This window comes from Naegleria fowleri, assembly GCF_008403515.1.
Source record: "Naegleria fowleri strain ATCC 30894 chromosome Unknown tig13, whole genome shotgun sequence".
NCBI lineage: Eukaryota > Heterolobosea > Eutetramitea > Acrasida > Naegleriidae > Naegleria > Naegleria fowleri.
The window spans coordinates 743,262-767,745 of record NW_025407945.1 but is presented as its reverse complement, the minus strand read 5'-3'; the positions used below and the strand labels follow the sequence as shown (position 1 = coordinate 767,745).

The window sequence follows — 24,484 nt, the reverse complement described above, 5'->3', positions numbered from 1 at the left end:
CTTCTTCAAGCCGTTCGATTGTTGGAAATGCTCTCACAAAAAAAGACTTGTCATGCTCTGTCGAACACCTTAATTATTTATAATTTCCGTTCCAATTAAGCCATAATTCGTGAAAATTGCATTCTTCTTTTTTCGCGTTACTCTTTTCACCGCAAATTTACAATCGGTATCCATAGGTGACAATTTGAGAGCGTGTGAAAAACTTTCTAATGCATCGTCATACAATTCATTCATTTCAAACAAAACTCCCAAATTGTAATATCCAAAAGGAGACTGTGGTTCAAATTCAATGGCTTTGGCAAAGCATTCGCCCGCTTCTTGAGCATGGTCGGAATACATGTGACACAATCCAAGTGTGTTGTAGTAATTTTCTGTTGAATAATTTGCAAGTTTGTCTGGAAATTTTTGCACCAAATCATGATATCGTGTGAAGTATCGAATAGCTTGATTGAAGAGTGTTTCTGATTTTTCTGATTCTTCACTTTCACTTGAATATTTGATGATGGCAAGTAAATAATAGGATTCTGCAAGATATTGATATAATCTCAATCGATCACTTGTTGAATCTACCAGCGTTGATGATCTCTCGATGATACATTTCAATTTAATTTTACAGTTAGCTGTGGATCCACTTCTCAAATGCAACTTGGCCAATTCGAACAAGGCTCTGAAATTCTGTCGATTCAATGTGCATGCCAAATCGAGACTTGACTTGGCTCTTTCTAAAACTCCCAATTTTAAGTAACACATTCCAACTCGCTCATAGGCACAATCAAAGGAAGGTTCCTTAATTTGTGACGATTTGTAATATTGGATTGCATTTTGATAGTCACATTTCCTTTCATAGTAAAGTCCTATGGCGTAGTGAGTGAGTGCATGATTCGTATCCAAGGTTGTTAAATAGGATTGCAAATTAATATCTTGAACATTTGACTTGTCTCCAAGAATGGTGCACATAAACATGGCACTTTTCAATTCACCTTTATCGGCCATATCATTTGTGTTTGATTCCTTTTCGAGAGCTAGCAACGATTTTTCGAAATATTGATTTGCCAATTCATACTGCTCGTCACACACCAACGTGTGGCCATAGTCACGTAAAAATGTTGATTTTTTGGACAATGAAGAATCAATTTTAAGCGCCTCATTAAAGTATTTCAGAGCATCCCGAAAGAGTAAACCTTCTCGCAATGCACAAGCCAAATACAAATAGATTTTAGCCATCTTGACATCACTAGAAAAGTATCGAGTTAAAAAGTCTCGACACACTCGCTCCAAATCTCCAAATTTTCGAGTGGATTTCAACTTTTCGCATTCATTAAGTGTTGGATTGAAATCCCTATCACTTGCTTGTTTTGAACAAGCAACTGCACGTACAGATCTTGCACGCATGGATTGACTTGGAATGGAGACTTCACTCGAAGAGGAAGAAGATGATCGACGAGTGGTGATCCCAATATTGGGTGATGAAACAGTAGTGGTTGTTGTTGTTGTTGACAAATTCGATTCAACAATGTTTGTTCGATCGAATGAATCCGAAGAGCTACTGCAAGTGACAGTGAACGAATTGTTATTATTATTGGTTGGACTTTTGACAGCAATGGTGATGGAAGACTTTCCTCCAAAAGAAGAAGACTTTTTTTCAATAATACGTTTGATAATGTTACTATGTTGTTGTTGAAAGTAAGTACTTCCACTCGCACTAGTAGTTTGAGAATTAATGTCAGATGGTGTGTTGAGAGAAGTAGTAGTAGCCGCAGATGTAGAGATACTATTGTTTTCAATGATGGTATTGCAATTGTTGTTATTGTTATTGTTTGAAGAAGTGTTTTGGTCTTCCGCGTATTGTTCAGTTGTCTTTTCTTTCTCATTGCTGAGGAGGCTAGATGGATCGTTCTTTGGTTGCTCTTGAGCAGTGTTTGGAGTGTGACACCGAGGATTCGTGCCACCTTGTTGGTTCTCAGATTTGCTTCGTAGGGTGTCATTTGTCATTGATTCAGCAACACCATTATTGGAGGAAATTGGTGTTGTTGCTTGATGAGCAGAGGTTAACCTTCGAACCATGACTTTCTTCCGAATAATTGTTTGGGGAGGTCTTGTGGATGGAAAATCATTGGGAAGGTTGGGTGTGCTTGTATCGGACGACATTTCGACAGCTGGCAGGAGATGAAGGTTTTAATGTTTTTGATTTGTGAGAGTGATTTTGATGACAATGATTGATTTGAAATCTCGTAGTGGTGGAAGATAATCCTAAAGGCAAAATTGAAACAGAGTGATGAAAGGCAGCAGAGACGCTTTTTGTTTTTTGTTTCTTTTCCTTCTCGAAAAGATCTCAACTCAAAGGATGAACTTTTGACAATTGACAGGATTAACGGTTGAGGATGGAAGGTCCAGAATGATTGGCTCGAATCATTATCCCGTGAATTAATTGATTAAGACAATTACGGACATTAGCCTTTTCACCTGTAGGCCTCTTAGATTGTTGTGAAGAATGAAATTTCATCACATGAATCTTTGTATTAATTCATAAATTTACAATTCAAAAGAATACAACAAGAATGGATCAATTACTGGCCTATCTGGACTCTCGAGAGACTACTGATTCTACAAACAATAACAACAACAAGAACAACCACACCATCCAGCAGCAGAACTCTTCAAGTCTTTTGCCTTCTCATGAAAAAGAAGAAGAAGGCAATCATGATGTTCTTCTCATGGATTCCGACTTGGATCCAAATACAACAACACCAACACGAACAACAACAACCACAACAAGACTTTCAGAGACTCATCTGCTATCGTACTTGCAAGAATTAAAACAACAACAACAAAAGCAAAATCAAAATTCGAAGGAGGCTCATCATCGTTGTGATGAGGAAAAGCCTTTATCGGAATGGAATGAATTGGATGTCATGATCTTTTTGGCTTTTCATGAAATTCCTCCATCGGTCATTGAAAGATATAAAGAATGGAATGGGGAGAAAATTAGGATGAAATTACGAGAAATGATGAATCCAGAACAACAACAACAACGGCATCATCGGAATGATTCTACTATGGCGTGTGATGGTGATGATGATGAGGTTTTGGAATTAATTCGGAAATATGTGGTGCACAACCTTGATGAATGATGAAGAACCTTTTGATGTCCAACAAAAGAAGAAATTATCAACAGGTGCACAACCTTCATTATTCTTCTTTTACTAATTCCTGACAAGCTTTCACAATCTTCTTGATGGATTCTTCTCTAAGATCAGGATATTTACGGAATAGATTTCGTTGATGGGATTGGAAAATTGTTTTTGGTTCTTGTTGATCCGAAGTTTTTGCTTCAATTTTCACAAAGATGGGATACTCATCGAGACACACCGACTTGATACTCGCATCGGGAAAGACTTGCCGTATGGCCTGAATAGCTGTGGATTCTTCTTGAGTACCTCCATCACAATTCTCACAAAAAGTAACTGTGAATTCTGGTTTCATTTTGTTCTAATGTTGTTGTGTTTGGTGCCATCCTAACAATTCGTTCCGGCGGTGACATCGATGGCTTTCATTTCATTAACGGAAAGCAACAACAACACCAAGTTGTAGTATAATTATTGCACACATTTGGACCATAGGGTTTGGCTTTCCAACCACTCGCTTGTTAAGCTGAATCGAACGTTTACGACGGCAATAATAAAAAAGCCGCCTCACAATAAAAGACCTCAAAGCACATTTAACAGCCAGGCTGCTACGTGTGGCACACGACATGTCGTGGCAATGCTGCGTCTAGTATCATCATCACCACCAACAACATCCAAGTTGTTGAAATGTCCTTCTGGATCCACACAAAATTCTGAATAATCATTCACCAGAGTTAAAGGAGATTACAAATTGAACAAAAAAAATTTGTGCGCAAGTTGGGAGGCTGTTTGATCGTTCTTCTTCGGGTTCTTGAAATCTAGAAATTGTTCACCATCATCATCGTTGCGATTTCAATGGTGCAAAATATCACTGTTTAATTCCGATTTACTAATATATAATTGAAGAGCTCTATTTAAATATATTTAATAGAAACAACACTTCATCGATGAAGAGTAAATTAATTGGTCTCTATCTGACAAATCACGGAAAAAACTTTCAAGAGTACAATCATAATTTGAGATATTTACTCGATCATTTGAATGGCGCAAACAACTTGACTTGGTCATCGGCGGCATCACCATCTTCATTTCGGCCCTTGAGCTCAGTACAATTGAAGTTGCATATATTAAGCTATTCAATATTGGAAATTTCACCTAGGACCTGCCCATCTCTCTACTACCAAACGAATGGACATGAGGAAAAGAAGAAGGACAAGTTGGATGTCAATTCTCTTGTTGAAATTGAAAGGTGTATTGTTAGACTTATTTACGGAAAGTTTGACTGTGAGAACAAATTGAAGATTTACCAAATATTTCATCATTTTCATATTTATTTAGAAACCTCAAAACATGTTACTATCAAATTTGATACGTTATTTGACTTTAATCTTGTGAGAGTTTTGTGGAGTAAGGCCAAATCTATTCATTGCCAGAATGGAGGCTCTCCGGACAATTTCTACTTTTCAATTCCTCAGAGAAATTATGAAGAAATACTGAGCTGTGATGAAAACTACCAAAATTCCGGCATTACAGATGGTAATATTGATCATGACAAGAATGAACAAGAAATGAAAACTCAAAGAAAACACAAGAAACGGAAAGTTCAATCCAAAGACGATCGCCACTCCTTAACGTCTCTTCAACTTCTCAAAAATTGGTCCACCCAATTAGCAACATGTTGCACACAATTAGAGGAATTAAGAGTGAAGTTAGACTATGATTTACTCAAATATATGATAACGAATGATGACAAGTGTATTTGCCCTCAACTGAGAAATTCTGAGGTCATTATTCTTCCAGAACACTATGAATCTATTCCAACTACCGCAGCTACTACCACTGCTACTGTAAACTACCCACGAGAGTTCTCTTCTTCGACCTACACGCCCTCCTGTCACGACCAACCTCCCAATTTTCGATATTATTTCGTGACCAAATTGGAATGGATTGTCTCTCGTGAATCCACTCATCATTTCTGGGAAACACTCCACACCATGGCGACTCATTTTCTGCCACAATTTCCCAAGCTAGAGTCCCTAAAAATTAAAGGGTTTCATGTAAATAGTTCCTCCACATGCCCAACTTCTCCTTTAGGCCCTTTAATAGACTATTATTCCGAACATTCATCCACTTATCTCAAAAGTTTGAGCATGGATATTTGTTTTTCATTTACCTCGAAATCATGTGGAATATTTTGGAAGGGTTTGTGGAACGATATTTCTCAACTCTCTTCCTTGGAGAAATTAGAAATGCATGTCGATGTTCTCTCGTGTGAGTCGAATGATATTTTAACTGTGGTGGAAGAGGCCTTTTCATTGCATGGCGAGAATAATGGTATTGCACTCAAAAATAACAATACTGATGAGGCCATACAAGTGAAAATTCCAAATTTAAAAAGAATATCAATGAGCATCAAAAAAGATGGAAAAATAATTATTGACCAATCCATGTTGTTAACTTTGCTTAAACACAGAGTCAAAGATTTGCAAGAAATTGATATTGATTTTCGGGTGAATAATGAACTTGAATTCTCCCAATGTTTTGAGCATTGGAATTGCTTTGACACTTCGTTGACCTGGTACAATATTAGAAAACTAAAATTTTCGAATGTGAAATTGGATTCAGAAAAGTGTGACGTGCTGGGACGGTGCCACACACTGAGATGGCTCATTTTGAGTCACGTCGAATTTGTTTCACATGATGATGCAGACGACGATGAAAAACGTTTTGTCCTAGAATGTCTTGCACAATCAAGAACCATTACGCATTTGGAACTTCCCTATTGCAATCTTGAAGATTATCATTTGGAGCCAATATTTTCGAGCATGAACCAGCTTGAATTACTGAATTTGAAATTTAACAATGTTGGACCTTTATTATTATTAACTCATTTAACTAAAGTGGACATTGGAAACACTGCACCGACTGTGAGAAATATCTTGATACATTTGTATGCTTTGAATTTGGAAGGAAATTCAATGATCACTGAAGAGCATATCAACAAACTACTCGAACACAACGAAACATTGACCTATTTAACTCCTCAAAGCAATGATTTGTTACCCCTGCCTACGTTTACATGGCAGTGAAGTTGGTGTATGGCTCTGTATTTTTTTTAATATCAAACACAATCAACAAAACTCGCTAATGAACATGTCAATACATTATTGAATTTAAATTTATTAACTTTTTGCACAAACAAGCAAAGCAATCTATGTTCATTCATCCAATCAATGAATGACTTCTTCATTGGCTTGTGTCTCTTCGTTTGTGGTGGATGCCACATTTGCTTCAGGAATAAGAGGTTCATACCAATCCTTTGTGAACCCTGCCTTCAAACGAGCTTCATGATTAAAAGGAGGTCTCAACACTCCCGTTGTGGTGTGATTTCGCACCAAATGATGAAATCTTTGTCGAATTAAATCTTCACTCACTTCTTGTTCATTTGTCGTCGTTGTCAGCATGTCATTTCCAACATGAACAAAATTCTGCTCTTCTCGATTCTTTCTTCTCTCCTCTCTGATCGCATGGGCACAACAAAACTTGAACCATTTCACTCCTTTCTGAACATGACTAATTTCTTCTTCCAAAATCACACTCAACACATCTGCACTTTCAAAATCTTTGGCTTCTCTCAATTTTCGAATATTATTTGGGGTCATATCCAATCCACGTGCCTCATGTACGGTGTGTAAAATACATAATCTTAACATGACATCATTTTGAGTGGCAGTTGCTGCACTCCACAATCCACCATGTGATGGAAATTGACCGTAAAAACTTCCCAATTCTGTCAATCGTTTGCTTAACATTTTGAAATGTCGACATTCATCCAATGCCACGTAAAACCAATCAATGAGAAATTCGTCAGGTAAATAATCGAGAATTGCAAATCGACAGATAATATCCCAGCTTAGATCAATGGCGTAGGATTCCATGTGACAGATGGAACTTAATATAATGATTGACATTTCCATTATTTCGAAAAAGTTAAAATTCCAGACATTGGTCGTGATTGATATTGATTGACATTGATATTGATCGACAATCAAAATAATAAAAAATTAATAATAATAATGAAATCATTTCATCATTAATTTCTAAAATTTTCATTTCGCAATTATTATTGGAGTAATTCCAAAATTAATTTCAAAATCAACATCATCACACCATATTCGAAAATCATTACAAATTTTTAACCCACTTACTGAATCAATGCAGCTCTATTTTCCACCGTTCCTGATCCTCTTTTATGTAATTGTTTCGGAGGAACAATGGTTACATTGTCAGGACGAGCCGGAACATTCGGAGGTCTTACTCGAAACATTTCATTTCGATCCAAAGGTCTCACACTTATTTTTCCCTCTTCATAAAGTTGTTGTGCTTGAAACGAGAGCTTGACTTTTTCATCCGTATCTTTAGTATTTAAAACTTGAATTCCGAAAGAATATAAATTTTGAAGAGTCGTCTCGAAAGGAAATGAAAATTGTGACATTTTTTCAATCTTTACAAAGCATCTGAAAAGTTTGGAATGCACTTGAGATGAATACACAATGGTCTTATGCGTAGGTAACAACAAACAAAACGTAGGGGACTGATCTCATATGGGTCGCTCGTGGAGTGTCATTGTGTTTCTCATTCAAAACTTTGGATAATTATGTCTTCCTTGATACTAATTTTGGAAGTTTACAAAAAAAAATGTCTTCATCCAACACGGATCACCATCCCGAAGAGATTGAGATTATTCAGCATCATCCCATTATTCCTCAACAAAACCAACAACCACCATACCATCATGATCCAATTCATCATCATCATCATGAACTATCATCGGAACATGAACATTCAATGAACCACGAAGATGAAGAAGATGAGTCTCATCGTTATTATGGTGGAGGAATGATGATGGGAATTCGCTTGAATAACCGATCCTCAGAACTTGAAAAGAAACCCTTTTTAATGATGAATATCGAATCTTCCATGCCCTCCGATCAGACCATCATATCGCCGTTGGCTACAATTGCTCCCAAGGTTACACAATTATCTGCTGATTCTCAAAATTTCTTTGATAAATTGGAAGATAAGAGAGTGAGCATGTCTCCACTCGATTCACTCTATGACTCAAAATTTGGATTTATTATCTTGAATGGTGCAAAATATTGCATGAGAATATTTGGTCTCTTTATGGTGATGGTTGCGGTAGTGCTCTTGTCTTTAAACTTTTATTTTTACTTTACAGTGACGTTGCCAATGATGAACACGAAAATGTGGACTTATACTTTTCATTTACTTCTTGGATTGTACTTTGTATTGTCAATTTCATTTAATTACATTCAATGCGTTCGAGTGAGTCCAGGTGTGACTCCAAAAGATTGGGTCGATTCTCTCGATAATGTGGAAGCCTTTAGAAATGATACAAAATCAGTGCCAGGAAAAAATTGGAGCAAGTGGTGTGGACGATGTCAGCAACCAAAACCCATTCGAGCACATCATTGTCATATTTGTGATGTTTGTGTTTTGAGAATGGATCATCATTGTCCATGGTTAAATAATTGTAAGTATTTTTGGATGTCATATTTGTGTTTTTTAATGGGAATGGTTAATTTTGGTCACATCATGCACACAATGATGTCTGCATTATCATACGAACAATCAATGATTCCTTTGTATTGTCACACACATTTATAACTCATGAATACTGATTTTTTCGTTAATTATTATATACTGTGAATGCATTCACGCTTGCAACAAATGTCTCATTTCCACAAATTTTGTGACAAATAGGCGTTGGCCTTCAAAATCACAAATACTTTGTTGGTTTTATTGGATTCTTGGCTTTTGCTGCATTGTATAATTTTGGCATGATTTCACTTGGAGTGTTTGGTTTCTATACACCTGATCCCATCTTGTACGCCACATGGAGCGGATGGTTGACATTTGTGATGGTTCTTTCAGGTTCTCTTGGTCTCACAATGACCACTTTCACAGGATGGCACGTGTATCTGGTGCTGACCAATCAAACCACCATTGAATTCCAATTTAACAAGATGAAGTCTGTGAGAAGTAAGGTTTCAGGATCTGAAAATCCTTACAATATTGGAATTAAGAACAACATTCAACAGGTGTATGGATTAGCTGCCCCTGAGGATTCCATTTTCAGCTGGATCAAACTGTTGTTGTTGCCCAATCTTCAAAAGTCTCCTGTGGATGGAGTCAATTATCCTACTAACCAGCCAAAAGGAGGCGAAAATGTTTAGTGATCCCGATATGTGAAGGAATAATATAAAGTGAGTGATAGTGCTTTGGTATGCATGTGCGTTGTTATTTGACCTCAATCGTGCCGATTCAAGGAAGAGAGGGCCGATGGTTTACCCACACACAATTTTCTGATGAGTGATTTGCTTTTGGTACCTCTCTCCAATAAAAAAGAGAAACTAAAACTCCTTCATGTAACATATCGACAGCCGCACGCTTTCGTTTACTACCATTCTCATGAAATCGAAAGTTTATTCAGGTTAGTAGTAGTATTTTCAAAACTCCACCATCGAGTGTAAAATTAAATGAACTATACAAACACCCTACTGTGTAGTGTTTTATTGGGCCCTTACACTATTCGGAAACGAGGATCAAGAGGGCACTCTTAGAGTTGCTTTTTCTTGGCAATGTTGAGCTCGTTTTGGAACAACATCTTGTAATCGGCAGCTTGTGGGCCAAATCTATAACAGAATCTGAAGAGTGGGTTCACTGAGGCTTGTGAGTCAGCACCGTTCTTAATCATGAGGAAAGGATGTGGATTGGATCTCGACAAGGTGGTTTGTGAGTCAAAGAAGGTATACCAAAACAAGGAGAAGAGAGAGAAGAAAATACCAGCAGCAACTGGGATAGCAATAATGATACCTCCCAAAAAGTTGGAGTACCACAATGGTTGGCCACCACGGAATTCCAAAGGCTTCATGGAGAGTTTGAACTCTGGTGTCGAGTAAATACCTGAGACTTGATCAAAGAAACCTGGTGTCTTGTGTTGAATGTGGAGGAATCTCACTCCAGCATTAGCCGAAGGAACAAACACAGTGTTTGGGTTTCTCTTGATCAAGTTTACGAGTTTCTTTGAGGCTATATTGGGAGATTAGTGATGAAAGTGAGGTCAATATGAGAGGCGAGAAACACAAAATATTCGTAAAAATTTGAGAGTTGTATGAAATCATCATCACCAAGCAAAACGGCAATCATTGAGAAACACAGAGAGCTCGAACACCAATATTCAAAAATACACCATCAAAGACCTACCTGGTACAATGCTCTTGTTCATTTTTTTTGCTTTTGTTGATTGAGTTACGCCCAAATATGTACATTTTAATACAGTTGAGCGCAATTACAATTTTTCGCCATCTTTGGCACTTTTAAAAAATTTTTGGAGAATGTTTTTATTTGAAAATGGCAAATCGATAATGCCAATACGTATTTTCTAATTAGAAGAGATACATCATATTCACCCCACTGGACTTCAACTTTCTCTCAAGAAAATATTACTCTGAAGGTCGTAAACAAGATTCAAAAATATTCGGCTTTTTTTGGATAAACTTTAAGGACAGAATTCTTTTCAACATTGTCACTGAAAAATGCTCGAGTAAACCGCTGAGTGTCACTCTCAACAATTTAGAAAAGAATTATTAGCCAGAAACTGGCTTGATGTTAGGTAACGTAACAAAAAATTATTACGTTGCATCCAATTGATTGGGTGTGTCTGTATACATCCAACGTTGGATACAAACACACGAGAAAGGTGAGTCATTGCGCGTTCCCGCCAATTTTTGTTGTTAAATAAAATTTTGAAGAAAAAAAATATTTTTTATCAGAATGTCGTCCTCTCGCAAATCCATTTCCACTTCATCATCAGCAGCCGCCAATAATACTTCTCTTTTAAATTCTTCCAAATTGAATATTGGCTCATCATCGAGTAAAAATAACAACAGACCAAAGGTCTTCTTTGATGTTACTATCGGAGGAAAACCTGCTGGTCGCATTGTTATGGAGTTATTCACTGATATTGTGCCAAAGACTTGCGAGAATTTCCGTTGTCTTTGTACAGGAGAGATTGGCATGTCAAAGAATTTTCCAAAGAAGAAATTTCACTTTAAAGGAGTGCCATTCCATAGAATTATTCCGAATTTCATGATTCAAGGAGGTGATATCATCAATGGAGATGGAACTGGATCCGATTCAATTTATGGAAGACAATTTGCTGATGAAAATTTTAAAGTTAAACACAATAAGGTATGTTTTTGAATCTTTTGATCAGAAATCATTTGTGTGTATTAATGATTGTTCGTTGTCATCATTTCGGATGAATACTTGCTTGGAATGTCATTTGAACTGATTCACTGATTTGATGTGAAACTATCAACTTTTAATGTTGATAATGCATCTTGTATAATGTACTGAAAAATTTCAACATTTTCATTGAATATTGAAAAATGATAGACTGGATTATTGTCAATGGCCAACTCTGGAAAGAACACGAACGGGAGTCAATTCTTTATTACAACAGCAAAGACAAACTGGTTAGGTAGGTGTCTTCAGTGTGAGTGAGTGAAAATACTATGGCTTCAAACATGTTAAATTTATTATGGTTCATACGTTGTCACCAAAACAATCTAATATCGATTGAATAACTTCACAAATGCTACATGAAACGTGTCCATTCATCATCATTCGAACAACTAATGTTCAATATCTTGCGTATGGATTGTACATTAGATGGAAAACATGTGGTCTTTGGACAAGTGATTGAGGGTATGTCTGTTGTGAGAGCTATCGAACGACAAGGAACCACTGATGGAACACCTAAGAGTCGTGTGATAATTTCAGATTGTGGAGAGCTTAAGAAGGAGGAAGAACCTACTGAGGTCTCTCTATTGGAAACATCCATTCTTAAAAAAGCAGACACAAGAAAATCATTGGCAAGTGGATCGAATAGCTCAACCGAATCTCCAAAAAAGAATGTTGACACCACCCGTGCCCTAATGTTCTCTGGTCTCTCTGAAAAGGTTTCCGAAAAGGTTTCTGAAAAAGAAGTGATTGAAATGTTAAGTGGATACAAACTTGCAGAGTTGTCACCTGTCTGGATCTTAGGAAGAGGATCAGGATTAGCATTGGTTGAATTTGTTTCCACCGAAGAAGCAGAAAAACTGGAACAAGATGTTATCAATGCCACCTTGAAATTACCATGTGAAGTACATCACATTGAAAATGCTAAAAAGAAGCAAGGCGTGAAACGAGTAAAACAAGATGCAGTCAACAGTGACGACGACGACGAGGAACAGAGCAATGAATATGAATCCAAGCAAAAGAAGGTGAAAACAGAACAAACCGAAGTTGATGACAAGGATTTACAAAAAGCCAAAAAAATTCTAAGCTTGTGGAAACAAAGTAAACAAAAGCAACAATAAACGCATTTGCACCAAGATTTATATCAAAATTTTAATAAAGCTTGATAGTTGAATGTGATCAATTCATTCAATTTATTAAGGCTGCTCCAAGAAATTCGACCCCATTGAAACAACATGATCCCTTCAAGATGCTCCAAACACAGAATAAATTCTCCTAAAGGAAATTTCTGAAATGGACAGTAAAATATAAACAGTATTCAAAAACTAAATCCTTCGCGGTGGTGTTGTCAAAAACTGACGATTCTAAATGAGATTAAAAAATGTCTCAACCACAAGCAACGTCCGTGATTCCTCTTGCAAAACAACATTCTCATTTCCAACTGTGTCCACCTTTGTCCATACCATCCTCTCATCATGGACAAGATTATTCGCCACAGATCGATGAAGAAGGACCATCATTAAACAATACAACTGTGGCCATGACCACCTCTCCCACTGACACTTTTCAAACTTCAAACATCATTCAAGTGTCACCAACAAGTGAGAACAACAATTTTTCATCTCTTTCCTTGATCCAATATACGAAGTCCAATTTGATGAATTTAAAAACTCTTCAACGCGCACTTATTCTCATCATCTGCTTGTGCGTTCTCATCATTTCCATTGCATGGAATTTCATTGCTGGAGTTTTAATGAGTCTCAAAGTCATTCTTTGTATTGCTTCAGGAATTGTTGTTTTCAAAAAGAATTCCATTTTTCTAGTCATTGTGTCCATCTTACTCATGCTTGAACTTGTTTTGAATATTGTTGCTTCGATTTTCATGGTAACCTTATATGCAAAGACCTTTTTGAATATAGCCTCTCATTTCCGAGAAGTGTTATGGTCCATGGTCATTGTGTTTGGTTTGATCCAAATGGTCATTGTTGTGTTGAATGTGACCATTGCAAGAAGATTTGAAAAAGAAGAGAATTTGCAACCCATCATGGAGAAAGAAGAAGTATAAAATCATGATGATGACTTGGCACGAATGGAGTTTCAGTTTTATTTTGAGATGGGAATTCTCAAAGTACAAGAAAAGAAAAATTCGAAAAAAACTATAAAAAGAATCAACCATTTCAAATGAAAAAAAAACAATGAATAAGATGGATCATTCTTGCATCAGGCCATCAGAAAAACTTATCTCGAAAGAAAATGTTTCAGTAGTAATTGTTTTGAAACAGAAAACCAGAATGACGGTGGAAGGAAGTCGATTCTTTCACGTCACCACTCATTGTGCTGTCAAGAGAGTGCAAAGTGATCATTCCAATAATCATCATTGAAACCCAAACGGTGTGAATTGTAATTTTGTGAATGTTTCCACAACGGTCAATAAAAATCATTCATGAAAAACAAAGTCTTTTTCATGATCGATTTAAGGTTAAAAAGGTTTCTTTCTCTGAATATTCATGTATGATTAAATTTTATTATGAAAAAAAAAGGCTCCTGATCATTAGGACCATTCCATTGTTTAGTTCTTCTTCTTCATTCATGAATGCATGTGCGTGCGAGAACTTTTGTATTTTTCACACTTTACAAATATTACATGATTTGTTGATAACTTCGTGTTTTCCATTTACAAAGAAACACAAGACCTGCCACCACTGCACTCACCACCAATCCCAACACCCAAACATACACTAAAATAGAGGTCATAAAAGCAGAGTCCACAATCATGGAAGTTCCAGGGTAACAATGTTGCAATTTGTATAAATTTGTATTACAATTCAAAGAGACTCCAATTGGAATGTCATCCACCACAAGAGTTGAAAATTGTTGTGATTCTGAACTCCAAGATTCAAAAAAATCCTTCTTCATGTGATGAATGGAAAAAACAGTTGATGTGAAAAATTTCTTCCACACACTTAGAGTGGAATCCATTGCATTGTTAATGAACAAGATCCATTCCCAAGCATTTTTCTTGTCACTTGTCAATTGTTGTTGTGAATAATTTTGAGGAGGGGAAGGATCAACAATGCCACACAAAAGTTGTGCTCTCACATCATTGGGAAATACATTTACATATTCATTATTTTCATTTGGATCTGTATAGGTTGCATTTTCTTGTTGACATGCTGAAACTAATTCCACACAAAAATCTTGACAAATGATTGGTGTCATGATGGAAATTCGACCAGAACCACCATCTGGATCGGTTTGAATGGTTGAATTGGCAAATAGATAGGATGCTGGAGAGCAGGCAATGCATTTCAATTTTCTTAATTGTTCAAAACATTTTGGGAATTGTGTCTTTGTAAAATTGCATTCATTAATATTTCATTAAAATAATAATTTCGTGTAAATGAACGAATTCAAGAGTCATGTAGTAATATTTCATGATTTTGAATTAACAACCATGTACACATCATTACATGCAATTAAATAATATTTAAATAATATTTATTAAATAAATATTAAATAAAATAAATATTTAAAAAAACGAAATGATAAACCTACCTGATTAATTCTTGCCTCCAAATACACTTGAATTAGTTTGTCATTCTTATTGGTACAACAACTTAATCCATTATAACAAAAACAATCGACACACTAGGATCATGTGACATTCATTATTCACACAAACATTAAGATCATGAATTTCAAGATATTGTTTTGGTGATTCAATCCACAAAGAAGAAAAAGAATTCCGAGAAAAGTCATTCATGCCATCATTTGATGATCAATAATTATATCAATAATTATAAAATATCAATAATATTATATATTATCAATCATTCAACCATGACCTACCTCGACGGGTTGAACATTCGAATTTGTAAATGGACAATAATCTGTTTGATTGTCTGCTCCAGGAATGTATTGTTGTGTGGCGTGGATGGTTGTGGATTTGTTCCATGAATCATGTTGTTGTTTTACAATTTGTGTGGTCATTCCGAATGTTCCAAAGAGTGTGAAAGAGGAAAGAACAATAATGATCACCATCATGATGACTCCAATCCGAAACGGAAGAACACATCGATGTGAAGGTGTGGACGAGAGAAAAGAGGGGTCGAGGAGGTTGAGAGACAAATGCCTTTTTGACATTTTTTGAGATGTGGCTCAAGACTCAAAGAGGGAGAAATAAAAGGTTCTCAAGTTAAAATTACTGGGAATGAATTTCAAAGAAGCAAAAACCAAAGGGGAGCAATGGGAATCGAACCCATGGCCTCCTGCACCCAAAGCAGGAATCATACCACTAGACCATGCTCCCTCGAATTTTAAAGATTTTTGATATTAAAACGAAGATTAGAGGGACGAGTTGAAGAACACAGTTAATCCAGTGTCGAATGATGGAAAAACAAAGATCATCAAAGAAACATAAGGAACTCGTAAATGAATAGTAAATCTGTCACAAACAAATCTTGAAAAGCATGAATTTGTTTCATTTTAGGTTTCCGACATAAAATCAAAGAATAAATACTGTTGGAGTGCAGTTGAATATCATAATTAAATTGTAAAGTTACTTTTGTTGAGACCATTAAGGTTGTGTTTTTCGCATGGTGAAATAATCAATGACTTGTCCTCGATCGTTGAATTGTTGAAAATTTACAACAAAGCTCGTAAGTGAGTCACGCTTAATTTTTAAAAGTCCAAATCCCTCATCGTTGTTATATCTCATGTAATTCCACTTGATGTTTGTGTTGAAATCGTGATTTGGGTCCATTCCTCCCAAACTTCCTCCACTTCCATCCACAATGTAAATGGTGTCTTGTGGATTGATATAATTGTGTGGATCTTTGAGTTGATCTTGCTCAATGGTTCCATTATAAATTGGATGTTGTCTCTCTGAGAAAACGAATGCAAAAAGCAATAATGATAAAAAGTGTTGTTTCACATGATTCGGAAAAGCGATTGAATAATATGCCATCCTATCAAATACACTTACCATATGCATGCACATGACCACAAATTGCCATATCTACTCGATACTTCTTGTAATCATTTTCAAATAACTCCTGTAATATCCGTGAGTCTCCTACAACATTTCCATTAGCATCTGAAAATCCTTTTTCAGTTGAATAAATTGGTCGATGTCCAACAGTCATGAGGAAAGGTGTCCGAGTTCTATTTGCACTCATGATTGCATTCTTGACATAGGAGACGTGATCTCCTTGAAAAACTGGATGGAATGGAGCATTGGGATAATTGGTTTCTGTATCAATAGCCACAATTCTTATTGGTCCAAAATCAAAGTGATACCACATGTTGTGACCATATTGTGAATCATTTCTGAGTGGCATCCAAAATTTGTGATTATAAGCAGTAAAGTTATATTCAAATGAGTGTCTATTTATCATATTGAGTTTTGAATTTTCATTGCATTTTCATTTTGGTAATCAATGATTTTTCATTTCACGGTGAATATTAGATTTCGAAACCATTGATATTATCAATTTTGAAATATGGACATCAATTCGAGCCGAGATTTAACAATATCAAAAAATCATGCCAAAGTGTTTGGCTTAATGTTAAATCCTCTCGTTGCACCCAAAAAAACTTACTTATCAGGTCCCAATCTTGGTCCATACTCATGATTACCCACAGTTGTCATGTAAGGCACATAAGGTTGAACACCTTCCCAGTGCTCAAAAAATTTATCCCACACATACTGATACATGAATCCTGGATAAGAATCAGCATAACTGATATCTCCTACATGATAGATGAAGAAATTTCCATTTCCAGTGTTGTCCTTCACAATTTTTGAGATTCTCTCAATGTTTGATTCACAAAAGAAAACTCCCATATCTCCAAAGATGACAATGGTCACTTCGGAAGGATCTCTACTTCTTGTTGTAAAGTAAAAAGTCGAATCCGATTGAACAGTGAATACAGGTTTTCCATTCACAACATGTCCAAATCCAACCCGATAATAATACGTTGTGTCAAAACTCAAATTATTCAACAAAATGGCATGATCAAATCCTGTGACGCTCGAATCTCCGTACGATGTGGTGACTGCTCCCATTCCATACCATTGAGGATTTGATTGTAATTCTTGCTCGCTTTTTCCAATAATTGCCATTGGCCTCCCAATCTTGTTTTCATCATAGCCAAAAGTATGAAATTGAATGATCATTTCATTCGTATTCTGAGTCAGTGCCAAATGGATGTATCTCACCGAGAAATCACTACTCGAGGCTTGCTCTCGATGTTGTTTCACTTTTTCAAGCTGTCTCAGCAATAACGGATTTCGTAAGTCTTTCTCTAATTGTATCAATGAGGAAGAAGAAGAAGAAGAATGGCAAGGTCGATTCAAATCGGCAGATGTATGTCTTGATGCGGATGTACCTTGTTGTTGATGCACAATTTCAATTCTCTTGTTTGTTGAATGATTGTGCTGATGCCGATGGCCCTCTGTGAACGTTAACATACTGAACATCAAAACAACAACAAGAATTGTTGCCAACTCAACGGATGAACTCGTCGTGTTTCTCATCTTCATGTCCCGTACTTTTACGCTGTTGTTGTTTGATGATGATTTTTTGTTGGTGATGAAGGTCTATACATTCGGAAATGGAATGTAAATTAACGATCCTTTCGCTGATTGATCTATTTCTTCAAACGAAAGAATCACGGGTGGCCAACTCCTTCAGTAAAAATGACCAAGATTCGAGACAAGATTCTTTACGAGCGCACTTTTATTTTTTACTCGATTAATAACACCGACCATTATTCAAATTTTGTTTCAGAGTTGAACTGTTCTACAATTAAGCATGCTGAAACCAAGATTTTCATATGGTAGATGCTTCTTTCCGTCTAGTTTCAGATTCTTTTGTTTGGTATTGTGAGACCTAATATTCAATTAATAACAGCCCTTAAAAAAAGGTGTCACTGATTTTGGCTGAATTAAACATAAAGCCCGTGTAAAGTGCAAACAAGCAGCATGAAATTCTAGAACAACAGACCACTTTACACTCAAGGATGTTCTATTTGTTGTGCACTTTTGACGGGCTTGGTGTTAATTTCAAACTCTTCTCAATCACATTGAACTCCACAAATTGAAATTTTTTTAAAACTCTTTTCGAAGAGAAGTTTGAAAACATTTTAGCAACAATTTCATAACACGTTTCTCAATGTAAGAGTTGTGGTTTGAGAGAGATGGTGTTGATAATGTGACGAAGAGGGGAAAGGGCCCCTTCAATACTATACCACCCTGGACGTGACAAAGTTTTAGGACGTTACCACCACGGCTCTTGTAATGCCAATTCAACTTATTGACGCACCAATAATTAAGTAGTGTTTCCTTCACGTGTCAGCAACAATATATTGCATTGGCAAGTTTTGAGGGGTTGAAATCATCATAAAATCATACTATGATCGTAGCTTTATTAAAAATCCCCAGCGAAATTCTCTCTTACATCTTGATGTGTTCACGAAAAAATACGCTTGAGTTGGCCACCCGTGGAAAGAATAACATCTCAAAGAAACAAATTTTCAACAATAAGAATGATTGGGAGTTATTGATTTGAGGATATGAGGTACCCAAGTCGCGTTGGGAGTCGTTCCAGAGTGCCCTCAACGAGTGATAAGGTACATCCTTGTAGTTGAGTTGGTTTCTCACGACATGATAACCCTGAAAAACGAGCGTTGAGGCTTGCGTTTCATGAGCAGTCCGTGATTGGAAAATTGGAGTACCTGCTTCAGAGAGACAGAAAGGAAGAACTGCTCGAAGATGGAAATTTTAATTTTTATTGTGGTTTTTGAGAATATTTTATTAATCGATTTTCAGTTGGGGAATACAACTTAAATATATTTATTTAATATAGGAAAAAGGAATGTTGAGTGTTGGTGTCACAATATCATAACTTGATGATAATTTTTTGGACTTCTTCCACTTTTATCCAAGTATTTTAACCTCAAACTACTCGAGTTTGAAATTCCTCTATTCTTAAAGCAAGTGTTAGAGTCTTGGATGATGATACTGCATCTCTACCTCGTCATCCATCATCTTAAAATTTTCACAATACCTCTTGGATGATTTCATACTAAGGTATTCTTGTTGAGGGATGATGCTTTATGAGGAGACAGAATAGAAGATGGAGGCTCGTCTTGATGGAGAGAGATTGGAAGAAGTGTTTGTAAATAATACACTAGAAAGAGTTAGTACATTCAATAAGTACTCGTAGAGTGTGTATTCTCGAACGATATCCATTCAACAATTTAAGAAAACATCAAAACTCACATCACAGTTGAATACCTGGATATAATGGTTTGTGTACATCAAAAACTTCAAACGAATCATTTTCTTGTTTGTTCACAACTATTCTCTCCTCACATCTTCTTTCATTCACAACATTTCCTGTACCTACACAAACAAACCCTCCACAAAACTCCTCTTTCACTATTTATTAATTATACACTGACACTCATATTTCACATAGCCTCCAGTGTATTCTCGTTTTGTATACATTCATCTCTTTGGCAGCATCTTTCAACATGTGTCATCCATGTTGTCCCCAACCAAGACGCTTACTACATCTTCTCTTCTCGGTCATCATCACCATCACTGGACGCAAAATGTCACTCATCACTCTCCAGTGGAGGCTCGTAATGGAAAATAATCGACCAAAAAAATCTCGATAAAAAAAATTCTCCAAAAAATGAGTAAAGTGATTGCTTCTTCATCCTCTCATCATCGTCGGTTTTTTCATCTGCCTTCTCAGCAACCACAACCGGTCCCGCTCGAGGAGCAACAAACACCATTGAATCATTTACAACATACAGCGGCAGTGGCCATGATCGGTCTTCAACAATTGCAGCAAGTGGCTTCTCAAATGAATTCAACCGCTAACGAACTTTCAAAGACTTCTTCTTCATCATTATCCCATCCATCATCATCATCCAAAAATAAAGGACAGATGGAAGAAAAAAAATCAAAGACGAACAAAACAAAAGGAATAGAGAAGAAACATCATTCTCATAATGATAAGGATATTCGGGAGGGAGATTTGATATTTGTAAAATTGGGTACGTTTTTTTGTATAACGATCATTTTTAGTAATACGTCATTATATTGAATTAAATACATTCTTCGGATCAATTTGAAATTAATGTCATGATGATGGCCCATCATTTTCAAATACAACCAACACAATTTAGATGGCTGCCCCTACTGGCCAGCAAAGGTCATTTCTCCTCATGCCCCACACATTCCAAAAGCAATACGAGAGGAAATTCTTGAACAAATGGACGAAGAAGACACCAATACAACACTGATCGAATTTTTTGGAGATGATAAATCCAAATAGTAAGTATATTTATTTAATATTGGAGGGTTGTGTTTCATATACAATTTGGATTGTTCCACATCATGACTCCATACAACAATATTTATACAATTTGTAAAAATTAATAATTAATGCCATTCACATATTTCACCACTCAAACAATTACATCTCACCCCATCACACCAAAAAAACTAGTTATTGCATGGACAAGGTTGTAGAAATTTATACCAAGAATGCGGATGTCATTACCGAGAAAATGACAAGAAAAAACAAGAAATTAGCGGAGGCCATGAGACAAGCTTTATTGTATGCTCAATCAGAAGAATTATTAGACGACAATTCTTTACAAAATCGAAGACAAAGTTTTTCAGGAAATAATTTAACAATTTCAACAAAAAATGATAAAAAAAGAAAAGTGAGCCCAGTATCTTCTTCCAATGGTAACAAAAAGAAGAAGGTCATTTCTGATGACGATGATGACGAGGCAAATAGTATTGAAATAGTTTTGTCTGACAATGACTCATTGAGTGATGACAATGAACTCCGACCAACCAATAACTCTCATCATGACGAAGAGGAAGAATATTCATTTTCTGACGAAGAGGAAAGAGAAAGTCCAAGCAAAGCAAACGAAAATCGAAGCGAAACAAATTTGAGTCAAGCGATAAGAACACTTGCCATTCATGTAGAAAGAATTACAAAATAACTGTGACATGCTCAAACGACCAATGTGGAAAAACATTTTGCAAAAAGTGCTGTGGAAACCCTAAACTCGATAAGAAATTTTTTGAGGATTGGCTTTGTGGCGACTGCAAGGTTTGTGGTGTTTGCGAGAGTGCAACATGCAAATCATCGCCAAATATTACGGAAGATTCACAAATAGCGAGCCGTCTACGAATTTGTTCCAAATGCGACTCTGCCTTTCATATTAACTGTTTAGAAAATGAAGGAGCCTTTGTGCTCTACAAGGAAACATTCACATGTCCCGATTGTACTGAGAAGAAAAGTGAATGGCTTCGAAGAAGAGGAGAACACGATGCAACGTTTGAAAATTATTTATTTACTACCTCCAAAGGAGTTTTAGACAGTGTCACACTCGACTTTGTTTTGAACAATAATGATGATGCAGAAGACTCAGACATCATGGCATCAACAGATGATGACCAATCTGATAGTGAAGACAAGCCCATGACTAGTAAGGGCAATAAGAGAGCATCATCATCCTCTCCCGCTACCATCAATCATAACACAATTACTAACGCTGCCACAACAACCAGTTATTCTTCATTCGTGGATAACATTTCTACTGATTCTGGCAATACCTCACCGACCACAAAGAAATCTCCAAAATCTGGACGAGCAACAAAGAAGAAGTTATGCTCACATGAGCATCACCAATCACATCAGTCCTCAGAGTCCCCCAAAAATTCCTCCATTTCTCACCCTCATTCATCCATGTCAGCAGACATGCCTCATTCCCCACCACCTCATCGAGTATTTGATCAATCATCATCTTCCTCATTTGAAATACATCCTTCTACCACCCAATACTTGAAGACAGAATTTGGTCCTAATGAACGATCACAGAGTCACTCTGCCACATCACCCTCTTCTGCTCTGAACAGCTGCTCTGGAAAAAGTAGAAAAGCAACCAAAGTCAAACCAAGAGGAGGTGGAGATGCTTCTTCTTCTGAGAGCAGTGGAAATTTGCATCCACCATCGAGTGTTTCATCCCCACTCAAAGAAGATACAATACCAAGCCCAACCTCAATGAGTCCAACCACCTCAAGCCCTTCATCAAGTAATGGTGACACACCTTCCCAAGAGCTCATCACCCTATTCATTAAATGTTTTGTGGATGGAAATAAGACAGACTACACGAAGAGAGTTCGTGTGTCAAGTCATATTGACATTTCCCAACTCAAATCTATCACCAAGTCCATCGTTCTCAAGATGAAGAAGTCAACCAAGTTGGACAATCACAAAATTTATCTAAAGAACATTGACAGACATGGACATGAGGTACTCTTGGATCTCGACGAGGATTTCTTCCTGCATGATAGACTCCAAAACAGCGACGTTCTTGTACTGAAGATGTAGATGCGAAAATGTACATAAAAACAAATGATCATCTACCAGTAGAGAAGCACAAGTTGTGAATTCCCTTCTTGAGAAAAACAATTCATGAAATAAAAAGAAAAAAGAGAATTCACCAGAGAAGAAACATTTTTGTTTCTGTGCTTTAAATTGGGATAATTCAAAAGTGATCAGAATTAACTTTGAAGCAGTCTTTGAAGATATTTGCAGCAGTACCAAATGAATGAAAATTCCCTTTATTGTTTTTGTTAATTAATATCAAGATTCTTTCAAATTGAGTTGATAAATTAAAAACATTCCGTCTAAATATTGTAAAAGGAGAGTGTAAACCAACAAAATTCACAAGTGCAACTCGGAATTTCGCAAGCATACACTTGTTGTACTATTATCATACACAAATTGAGAGAATTAGAAGGAGTATGGAGTTGATGGGGAGGCAGTGAAAGGTCTTGTACGGGATCATGAATGTACGAGTAAAATTGAGAGAAAGAAGAGATGGAAGGTGATTGGAGTGTAGTTGTTGTTGTTGTTGTTGATTCGAAATGACTTCATCGAACATATAATTGATGATGAGAGTACCCAATGAAAGCTGATGATGAAAAACGGAAAATGAAATTAATGTTGTTTGTCTCTCAATTCTTTCAACTCTTCAGAAGGAGTCAATTCTTGTGGCTTTCTGGTGAGTAATTTTCCTGGTTGATTAAAATCTTGTTCAATCACGTGTGGCTTGTATGGATTTCTCTTAATCTTCTTTTGTAACATGTACACTCCGTACAACAAAGCTTCAGCAGTTGGTGGACATCCTGGCACATAAACATCCACAGGAATAATCTGGTCGGCACCTCTCACCACATGATAACTAAAGTGATAATAACCACCTCCGTTGGCACAAGATCCCATACTGATGGAATATCTTGGTTCAGCCATTTGATCCCAAACCTTTCTCAAAGCAGGAGCCATCTTGTTGGTCAGAGTTCCAGCAATAATCATGGCATCGGATTGTCTAGGAGTGGGACGGAAGAAAATACCATAACGTTCCAAATCGTATCGGGCAGCAGCCACGTGCATCATTTCTACAGCACAGCAAGCCAAACCAAAGGTAACTGGCCACATGGAACCAGTTCTAGCCCAAGCAAATAAATCATGAAGAGGAGCTCGTAAATATTCAACAACGCTCATGATGATGACGGTAATGGAAATGATGATGAAAATTTTTTTTTTAATGTTTTCTAAAAAATTACATTCATTTTATTTGAAAACGAGAATCATCATCATCATTCCGAGTCGAAAGAAGAAAAGCATTCAATATGGTGGAATACATGATGATTTTCAATTGAAAGGAAGGATTATGTAGATGTAATCAAAGATACATAATTTACTTATTTTAAGTATTGCAATTGAATAGTTTCTATTCGTTGGTAAATCATTTCGTCGTTTTCAAAAGCCTAATTCAACCACCATTAAAACCACCTCTTCGGTAACTTTAAATTCACCACGATCGATTACCATCACTCAATACAAACACTTGTCATTGAAACTGACCACATGGAACAAGGCATTGGATGGCAAGTTAAAGACATGTTCTTCTTTCATGACATGTTCACA

At 36.5% G+C, this 24,484-nt stretch overlaps 13 protein-coding genes across 13 annotated transcripts; 6 read left to right on the top strand and 7 right to left on the bottom strand.

Moving 5' to 3' along the window:
* Positions 1-69: 69 nt before the first annotated feature.
* Positions 70-2,148, bottom strand: FDP41_012459 (uncharacterized protein; the record flags this gene model as incomplete). Its single annotated transcript, XM_044702981.1, has 1 exon — positions 70-2,148. One exon carries the CDS (start codon positions 2,146-2,148, stop codon positions 70-72), a length of 2,079 nt encoding a protein of 692 aa, XP_044566515.1.
* Positions 2,149-2,558: 410 nt separating this feature from the next.
* FDP41_012458 (uncharacterized protein) lies at positions 2,559-3,131 on the top strand (the record flags this gene model as incomplete). The annotated part of the gene is made up of 1 exon (XM_044702980.1): positions 2,559-3,131. The coding sequence occupies one exon, from the start codon at positions 2,559-2,561 to the stop codon at positions 3,129-3,131; it is 573 nt and encodes a 190-aa protein (XP_044566514.1).
* A 58-nt stretch (positions 3,132-3,189) lies between these two features.
* Positions 3,190-3,483, bottom strand: FDP41_012457 (uncharacterized protein; the record flags this gene model as incomplete). Its single annotated transcript, XM_044702979.1, has 1 exon — positions 3,190-3,483. One exon carries the CDS (start codon positions 3,481-3,483, stop codon positions 3,190-3,192), a length of 294 nt encoding a protein of 97 aa, XP_044566513.1.
* Positions 3,484-4,072: 589 nt separating this feature from the next.
* FDP41_012456 (uncharacterized protein) lies at positions 4,073-6,214 on the top strand (the record flags this gene model as incomplete). Its single annotated transcript, XM_044702978.1, has 1 exon — positions 4,073-6,214. One exon carries the CDS (start codon positions 4,073-4,075, stop codon positions 6,212-6,214), a length of 2,142 nt encoding a protein of 713 aa, XP_044566512.1.
* Positions 6,215-6,355: 141 nt separating this feature from the next.
* Positions 6,356-7,620, bottom strand: FDP41_012455 (uncharacterized protein; the record flags this gene model as incomplete). The annotated part of the gene is made up of 2 exons (XM_044702977.1): positions 6,356-7,076; positions 7,334-7,620. The coding sequence occupies 2 exons, from the start codon at positions 7,618-7,620 to the stop codon at positions 6,356-6,358; spliced, it is 1,008 nt and encodes a 335-aa protein (XP_044566511.1).
* A 203-nt stretch (positions 7,621-7,823) lies between these two features.
* On the top strand, positions 7,824-9,382 carry FDP41_012454 (uncharacterized protein; the record flags this gene model as incomplete). Its single annotated transcript, XM_044702976.1, has 2 exons — positions 7,824-8,679; positions 8,910-9,382. 2 exons carry the CDS (start codon positions 7,824-7,826, stop codon positions 9,380-9,382), a joined length of 1,329 nt encoding a protein of 442 aa, XP_044566510.1.
* Positions 9,383-9,765: 383 nt separating this feature from the next.
* Positions 9,766-10,434, bottom strand: FDP41_012453 (uncharacterized protein; the record flags this gene model as incomplete). The annotated part of the gene is made up of 2 exons (XM_044702975.1): positions 9,766-10,238; positions 10,413-10,434. The coding sequence occupies 2 exons, from the start codon at positions 10,432-10,434 to the stop codon at positions 9,766-9,768; spliced, it is 495 nt and encodes a 164-aa protein (XP_044566509.1).
* Positions 10,435-10,982: 548 nt separating this feature from the next.
* On the top strand, positions 10,983-12,574 carry FDP41_012452 (uncharacterized protein; the record flags this gene model as incomplete). Its single annotated transcript, XM_044702974.1, has 3 exons — positions 10,983-11,399; positions 11,607-11,691; positions 11,883-12,574. 3 exons carry the CDS (start codon positions 10,983-10,985, stop codon positions 12,572-12,574), a joined length of 1,194 nt encoding a protein of 397 aa, XP_044566508.1.
* Positions 12,575-12,834: 260 nt separating this feature from the next.
* On the top strand, positions 12,835-13,518 carry FDP41_012451 (uncharacterized protein; the record flags this gene model as incomplete). The annotated part of the gene is made up of 1 exon (XM_044702973.1): positions 12,835-13,518. The coding sequence occupies one exon, from the start codon at positions 12,835-12,837 to the stop codon at positions 13,516-13,518; it is 684 nt and encodes a 227-aa protein (XP_044566507.1).
* A 575-nt stretch (positions 13,519-14,093) lies between these two features.
* On the bottom strand, positions 14,094-15,443 carry FDP41_012450 (uncharacterized protein; the record flags this gene model as incomplete). The annotated part of the gene is made up of 3 exons (XM_044702972.1): positions 14,094-14,801; positions 15,009-15,101; positions 15,303-15,443. The coding sequence occupies 3 exons, from the start codon at positions 15,441-15,443 to the stop codon at positions 14,094-14,096; spliced, it is 942 nt and encodes a 313-aa protein (XP_044566506.1).
* Positions 15,444-16,029: 586 nt separating this feature from the next.
* Positions 16,030-17,925, bottom strand: FDP41_012449 (uncharacterized protein; the record flags this gene model as incomplete). Its single annotated transcript, XM_044702970.1, has 3 exons — positions 16,030-16,337; positions 16,438-16,838; positions 17,054-17,925. 3 exons carry the CDS (start codon positions 17,923-17,925, stop codon positions 16,030-16,032), a joined length of 1,581 nt encoding a protein of 526 aa, XP_044566505.1.
* Positions 17,926-20,155: 2,230 nt separating this feature from the next.
* On the top strand, positions 20,156-22,882 carry FDP41_012448 (uncharacterized protein; the record flags this gene model as incomplete). The annotated part of the gene is made up of 4 exons (XM_044702969.1): positions 20,156-20,522; positions 20,655-20,802; positions 20,978-21,467; positions 21,536-22,882. The coding sequence occupies 4 exons, from the start codon at positions 20,156-20,158 to the stop codon at positions 22,880-22,882; spliced, it is 2,352 nt and encodes a 783-aa protein (XP_044566504.1).
* A 612-nt stretch (positions 22,883-23,494) lies between these two features.
* Positions 23,495-24,058, bottom strand: FDP41_012447 (uncharacterized protein; the record flags this gene model as incomplete). Its single annotated transcript, XM_044702968.1, has 1 exon — positions 23,495-24,058. One exon carries the CDS (start codon positions 24,056-24,058, stop codon positions 23,495-23,497), a length of 564 nt encoding a protein of 187 aa, XP_044566503.1.
* Positions 24,059-24,484: the final 426 nt, after the last annotated feature.